Raw genomic sequence first — 7,798 nt, 5'->3', positions numbered from 1 at the left:
TTTTATATATTTAAATACATGTATAAAATTATTTTACACTAACAATATATTAAAATTAAATTTTAAATTAAACTAACTTTGATACAACATTTTTTTATTGTTTTGTCGCTAACACGTTCAAGTTTAGATATTCAACAAAACATCACCAACATATTTTTATGAAATAAAACACAAATCCAAATACACAAACACACACACCCACCACTTAACACATATCATTACTTAAGTGATTATTAAACTATCTAACTTAACACTCACCATAAAATATCTAATAATTTTTAATTACCATTGTAATTCAAACCTCATAAGATTGCCACATACATGACAAGTCCAACTCAAAGAGGTGAACAATGAAGATAACCATTGCCAATTTGTGGGGGCAAATAGTGATTTGAAAATTGGCCACTACTTACCATTCAATTCAATTATATAACTATTTTTCTATCTTCATTCTATGACAAAATCCCTGAAGAGCAGGTGATGAGACTTTAGCACAACATCATCCAACGTTGCCATCTGCCTCACAATAATTTGCCACACACTCACACAGGGTCATTTTAGTAAAATCACAAAAAAATTAATCATACATATATCAGAAGGATGTTCCCATAGAGACGCGTAAAATTTTTTTTTTGTAAAAACACTTATGTATCGTATTATTATTGGATATATTAATGAACCGGTTATTTTTAAATTTCTTACCAAACTAAAATAAAACCAATTTTTTTTATAACAATAACAATAACAGTAATTTGCCACACACTCATAAAGGGTCATTTTAGTAAAATCACAAAAAAATTTAATCATACATATATAAGAAGGATGTCCCGTAAAAACGCGTAAAAAGTTTTTTTTGTAAAAACACTTACGTATTGTATTATTATTGGACATATTAATAAATCGATTATTTTTAAATTTCTTACCAAACTAGAATAAAACCGATTTTTTTATAACAATAACGATAACAATAATTTGCCACACACTCATAGAGGGTCATTTTAGTAAAATCACAAAAAATTAATCATACATATATAGCTACAAAAAATAAATCAACAAAACGAAAGATATCATTTAAATACCCTAAATAGATCACTGATTCCATGGAAATCTATGGATGCTTAAACTATCGGTTACACCTTAATTTCAGAGACGGAGAAGACGATGTTTTAAAATGACATTTCTCATGAGTGAAAGAAAAAAAAGGTTTTTTAATTGGAAATTAAAAAAAAAAAAAAATTAAAACCAACCTTCCTTAGCTTGGTTTTAATTTATTTAATTTAATTTCCCATATCTTATATTATATCAAATCATCACAATATGGATCAAATAAAGTACCAAAAGATTGCATCTTGTGTGACAGAAAGCATAAAGTGTCATCAAAATGTGTTTAAGATTACACAAGTTTTGGTGTCTTTATCTGTTTGTTCATTCATATTGTTTTCATCACCTTCTTCTTCTTCTTCTTCATTACATGTTTTCTTGCATTACTTCAAATTCTACTTGTCAACATTCCCATTCCAACTTTTCACACACAACATAGACAAGAATTCCATGTTTCTACTCTGCAATGGGCTCCTTGTCTTTGTTGGGATCACAAGATCTTTCTCTGGATCAAGAGATCATGATGATCAAGATTCTGTTAAGTATGGTGAAGAAGTAGGAGAAGAAGAAGAAGAAGAAGAAGAAGTGATGATGATGATGGAGGAGAAAACTGTTATTGAAGAGCATAATATTATTGTAGCAGAGGATGATGAAGTATTAGAAATCAAGCAATATGATGAAGAACAAGAAGAAGAAGCTGAAGATGATGGTAACATTGTTGAGCAGATCATTGTGGTAGATGAAGAACATCATCATGATCATGATCATGATCATGATGATGAACAAGTAGAAGAGGAGAAGAAGCTTCATGAAGAAGAAGAAAATAATGAACTATTTGATGATGCAGAACAAGAAGATGAAGAAAATGTATCAGAAAGTGATGATCAATTTCTGAGTGAAGGAAACTTTGAAGAAGAAGAAGAAGAGGAAGAAGAAGAGAGTAACATGTTAAGCACAGAAGAATTGAACAAGAAATTTGAAGATTTCATAAGAAGGATGAAGCAGGATCTAAGAATTGAAGCTCAAAGGCAATTAGTCATGGTTTAATTAATTACCAATAATCATTATTATCTTTTTTTTTTTTCGTTTTTTCTTTTCAAGGGAGGCATAGTTATTTTGTAGGTCTTTTTTTTTTTTTTTCTTTCTTTTTATTAATAACTTAGTTTAGTTGTAATATCCAATATGCAATGCAATTTTTCACTATGTGGTTGCATGCACAAATTAAGACCAAGTCCTAGTCCTACGTACAATATTTTTAATAATGTTTTTCAATTAAAGTCATAATCCAATCACATAAACAAGATAGAACAACATTAGAAAGCTATAAAAGAATAAATAAATTTATACAATTTCATTTATTCTAACAATCTATTTTCACAAAAATAGTAGTAAGCAATAATATAAAGATATAATTACAATCAGGGGCGGAGCTTAGTTCAGACAAGGGACCATGGTCCCCTCCAAACTTTTTATAAAAGAATTAGTAGTACTTTTTCAAAAGATAAAAAATAGTTTAATTGACTTAAATATTTTACTATGACTTAAAGTACCCAATAAGTTCAATAAGCAACACTCCCTCTATCTTTAAGTTCAAATATAAAAAATTAGATATTTTTTATTTATTTAATTTAATATTATTTTATATTTTATTGTTTATTTAATTTAATTTTTTATATAATAAAAAATAATAGAATATTCAATAAGTATTAATATTATTGTATTTATATAAATTGATAAAAAAATTCAATAAATATTATAAATTTTAATATTTGTCCTTCTAACTTCTTCTTTACATATTTTACAGGATATATATTCAAATTTGATATAAAATAATAATGAAAAATCAAAGAATTGATGCATTTTTTAAAAAGAAGGCTAATATTTAAGGAGAACATATAACTTTTACAATATCAACACATGTAGATAGTTCTTCTACTTTAATGAATCACGACAAAAGTGAGATACAACCTTTAAAAGTTCAAAAAGTTACGTCTGATGAGTTTGACCTTAATTTTTTGGAACGAGACCCTGGAAAATGGCTTTAAATCTAGCAATATCACCTAAACCAGAGAGATGAGATTAGACGAGTTTATCTTAAATGAGGTCCATATCAAAAGCATATTGATAATTATCCTCTATTTGTCCCCCAAATTTTGTTTCAAGTTCCACCTCTGATTACAATCCTTATTAGATGTGTTTAGTAGAATGATAAGCAAGGATAAGACACTAATATAAAGATATAATTACAATATATTTCAATGTTACTATAGTTTTCTTATAATATTTATTTAGAACTATCAAATATTTCTCTATACTCTTATGCCTATGTATTTTTGTTTTAAAATATTAAATAAACATAACCATTATATATGATGACATAAAAATTAACATATGCTCGGTAACCCTTTTTTTTCACAGGAAAAAAAATCAAAGAACTTAAAAGTTATATCTTACTATGATAAAATTATTAGAAAAACATTATATGAATAACAATAAATTCTTATAATGTATTGATAATTTATTATGCAATGGATTTGTTGCAAATTTACAATATTTTAGTAATTTGACGCCATGCATGATGGAGGGAAGTATTTGGATTAATCAACATGGAAAGAGAAAAACAAAACAAAAAACAAAAAAAACAAAAAAATCAACATGAAAAGATAGAAATAGATTCTTAAGAATAAATGTTTTAGCTTTGATATAATTCATTCATTAAACTAAAATTAGCTATCTGAATATTGTTGACAAAAGACATAATCAATTTAATTAGTCCGCTTAATTAAGTGTCCAAAATTTAAATTTAGTCGTATTAGTTTGTACATACAATAATTAATTCGTCAACAATAATAAATATTTAAATAAAATTTTAATTTGTGATGGATTAATTATTCATCTGTCGTATTAAAAAATTCGTGTGCAACAAAAAAAATTAATTAGTGGGCCATTACTAGGTATATAATATAGGAAAAATTTTAAATGTATCGTTATATATAATATATATTAATTAAAATCAACGATTAAAACAACTGAAACACCGGTATTTTCGTATATTTAAAATTTTTTCTATAAATATATGAGTTTAATTAGCTGTCAAAAGTGCACATGGAACCACTTGTTTGGTGGTTGTTATTCATGTAATGTCTGGCTAACAAGTGGTTTTGTATGAAAAACATTATTAACTCTGTTTTCAACATACATCTGTATGATTCTACAACATTCCAAATTCCAAATAATTGAAAATAGTAGTTTTCTAATTCTATGAGCCAGCTCATACGGTATTGTCCAAAATATGATTGATAAAGTTGAGACAATCAGTGATTAACAACTGATGTTACTGATAATGATAACTATCATCAACCATAATTAAAAACACCTATTTAATCATCCCATCAGCAACATTGCAAAGTGCAAATATTTTTGTTTATATAAGCATGCATCATCATCCATTTCTTTATTTATGCTTGTTCCTTTTAGACTAGTCCCATTATTTTTTGAGTAAATTAAATATTTTTTTATTATTCGGCTTAAATTGGCGGTTATTGAATCCAACCTTAGATCATTCTTAAAAAGTATAATATAGAATAAAATAACAAAATAAATTTTTAAAAATTTATATTTTCTTGAGTCACTCCCTTGTTCTACAACCAGCTCGATCACCTTTCACATGGTGCGGTGAGCGTGGAGCTGGGAATCAAGGTCGAGAGATTCATAATCAAGAGAGCAGGTTGATCTGAAAATTCTCAAGGTTCTGAATTTTTTCTTCCCTTTCACAAATTCTTCATTCTTCACTTAATCGTTCTTCTTCTTCCCTTTTCTTCCCTCTTCTCCCGAACTCACGCAGTAGAGTTTTGATGAGAACTTGATCGCTTTGCCGATTCCGCATCAAGGTCAAAGTGAAATTTCCGATCAAACGAGATCGTAGAGAAGAAGATCTGGATCTTCAACACCGAGATCCATTGATAATTCACTAAACTCAAGAAAGGTTTGTGAGATTCAAGTCCAGTCATGGAGCCAGAGCAAAATCAAACCTTCACAAACATTGACTTGCGAACTATCGCAAATCTGATGAATCAAATCAACACTATGCAAGCACAGGCGGCAAGAAACAATGTCAATCCCCTCAGCGATCCGAATGATCCGTATTATTTGCATCCTGGTGAAAGTCCAGGAACACCATTAATCTCCATCATGCTAGGTTTCAACAACTACCACAGCTGGGAAAGAGCAATGTTGAGAGCATTGACATCCAAGAATAAAGAAAAATTTGTGGATGGAACAATTGTGAAACCAGCTCCTGATGATCCTCTAAGCAAAGCATGGAATCGTTGCAACAATTATGTAGTTTCTTGGATCAATTTGGCATTGAGTCCAGAAATTGCACAAAGTGTAATGTGGCACAATGTAGCTTTCGATTTATGGCAAGATCTCAAGCGCCGGTACTGTCAGGGAGATATTTTCAAGATTGCTGAGCTTGATGATGAACTCTCATCAATCAAGCAAGGAGACCTCACAATAACTGCATACTTCACAAGATTAAAGGTGATTTGGGAGGAGCTTGAAAACCTAAGGCCAATTCCTCAATGCGTAGCATGTGACTCAAACAATTGCTTATGTGGATTGATGAAGGTCAGAAAATATCAAGATGATGCATATGTAGTAAGGTTCCTGAAGGGATTAAATGAAGCATACTCAAACGTGCGGTCACAAGTCATGATGATGGAGCCAGTTCCGAAGATTGATCAAGTCCTCTCAATGATACTCCAACAAGAGAGACAACTGCATACACTTGAACCAATTGACTGCAAAGCACTGATCAGTGCTTCAAACAACTTCAGCTACCCAAATAGAGGAAGGGGAAGAGGCAGAGCACCAGGAAGAAGCCATGGAAGGGGCAGAGGAGCCACAAAGCAGTGTTCATTTTGTGGCAAACTAGGTCATTTAGTGGATGTGTGCTACAAAAAGCATGGGATGCCTCCCCATCTCAAGCAAGGTAACCAGAGCCTGATCAACAACATGATTGCTGAACAGAATGATGAAAAATTCAGCACCACCCAAGGAGAGGCCAGTAAAGGTGAGTTAGAATTCACTATAGAGCAAAAACGCGCATTGATATCATTACTGCAGCAGCCGGATATGCAGCAGAATCAAACAAACCAAATAGTTGCACTTCCATCTAATCAAGGTATAGCTTATGTGATGTCTCTAAATGTTTTCAAATCTAACTCCTGGGTCATCGATTCAGGAGCAACAGATCGTGTTTCTTTTTCTCTAGAGTCATATCAATCGTATCATCAAATCAAACCTATAATTGTAAAATTGCCTGATGGTACTCACACTTCTACCTCCATTGCAGGAACTATAGTTTTCTCAAAACAATTTCTTCTCCTTGATGTCTTGTTCATACCACAATTTAAATTTAATTTAATATCTGTTTCAAAACTAACCAAATCTCTTCACTGTGAATTGGTATTTGATGATATGACTTGCAAGATTCAGGATTGCCTTTCTCAGAAGATAATTGGACTCTGTGTCTTCTCTGCCAAAGTAAGAAAAGACTGCAGAAAATTCCTCTCTTTCAATATTTACTCTTGAGTCACTCCCTTGTTCTACAACCAGCTCGATCACCTTTCACAATATCTGTTGTCTAAATAAAAGATTGCACTTTCTTTTACCTGATATATATAGACACAAAAACATGATTAATTTTTATGCTTTATACCGCTATTTTCACATTTTCACCACCTAGAACTAAAAAGCATCTCTTCTTTTTTTAAAAGGTATGCTGCCTAAAAATGTTTGAGATAAGAATGCTTTTGCAGTTGAAAAGATTAAGAAAAATAAAAAATAAAAAATAAAAATCTCATGAACCCGTAAAAGAGTTGACTTGCAATTAAATTTTTTTTTTATTTTAAAAAAGATTACCTCCTTCTCTGGAATTCACCTTTTATGCATATGAATAACTGAAGTACGTACGGATAAGCATTAAGTTAATGATTGCACCAAACATTATTATGAAAATGAAGCATCACACAAATATCACCCAAATGGCCCATGAATATGGATAGAGACTTCTTTATAAGCTTCAAATAATTGCCAAATTATGAGGGTCCAAAAAGCTTATTAACTTTTGGAAAAATATATAGAATCAAGACGGGATAAGCCCAAAAAATAAATAATTTAATTAATTTATAATTATATTTAATTAATTTTATTTATTTTTAATTTATAATATTTGATATTAATTGCTTCTCACCCCAAATTAAAATTCTGAATGATACGTTGGAGAAATAGGGGCGGGGATCACGGAACTTCTAATAATCCCGATTCTTAGTATATAAAAAATTTTATAAAATATATAAAAGAACATCCATTTAGTATAAAAAAGAAACATTCTGATACAATATATAAAAAAATTTATAAAATATATAAAATAACATCTATTTAGTATGAAAAAGAAATATTCTGATACTTAGTAGACGAAAAATTTTAATATCTAGCATAAGCACCATCCGCGTAATGATTGGATTTTAATATGTAACAAATAAAATAACTTGAAATTGCATAGAAGGCACCTCAAACAATTCAAAGTTCCAGCTATGTTTCAAATTTTATATATCTAAATTTTTCAAAACAAAGAAGGGTACAATAAGAATGTATGTGTGAATAAAACCAATTAAGAAGCTTGAAAATTGGA

General features: G+C 29.9%; 2 protein-coding genes across 2 annotated transcripts; both read left to right on the top strand.

Moving 5' to 3' along the window:
- LOC107608100 (nuclear polyadenylated RNA-binding protein 3) lies at nt 1,046–2,360 on the top strand. Its single transcript, XM_016309992.2, has one exon. It carries the CDS (start codon nt 1,318–1,320, stop codon nt 2,146–2,148), a length of 831 nt encoding a protein of 276 aa, XP_016165478.1. The 5' UTR covers nt 1,046–1,317; the 3' UTR covers nt 2,149–2,360.
- Nucleotides 5,110–6,696, top strand: LOC107606459. Its single transcript, XM_016308522.1, has one exon. It carries the CDS (start codon nt 5,110–5,112, stop codon nt 6,694–6,696), a length of 1,587 nt encoding a protein of 528 aa, XP_016164008.1.

Source organism: Arachis ipaensis, chromosome B07, assembly GCF_000816755.2.
Source record: "Arachis ipaensis cultivar K30076 chromosome B07, Araip1.1, whole genome shotgun sequence".
Taxonomy (NCBI): Eukaryota; Viridiplantae; Streptophyta; class Magnoliopsida; order Fabales; family Fabaceae; genus Arachis; species Arachis ipaensis.
Note: the sequence above shows the minus strand (reverse complement) of the source record. Positions and strands in the feature narration are given on the sequence as shown.

Bases quoted from the DNA above. Each gene is read 5' to 3' on its own strand.
- LOC107608100 (XM_016309992.2), top strand. From the start codon at position 1,318: ATGGATCAAATAAAGTACCAAAAGATTGCATCTTGTGTGACAGAAAGC.
- LOC107606459 (XM_016308522.1), top strand. From the start codon at position 5,110: ATGGAGCCAGAGCAAAATCAAACCTTCACAAACATTGACTTGCGAACT.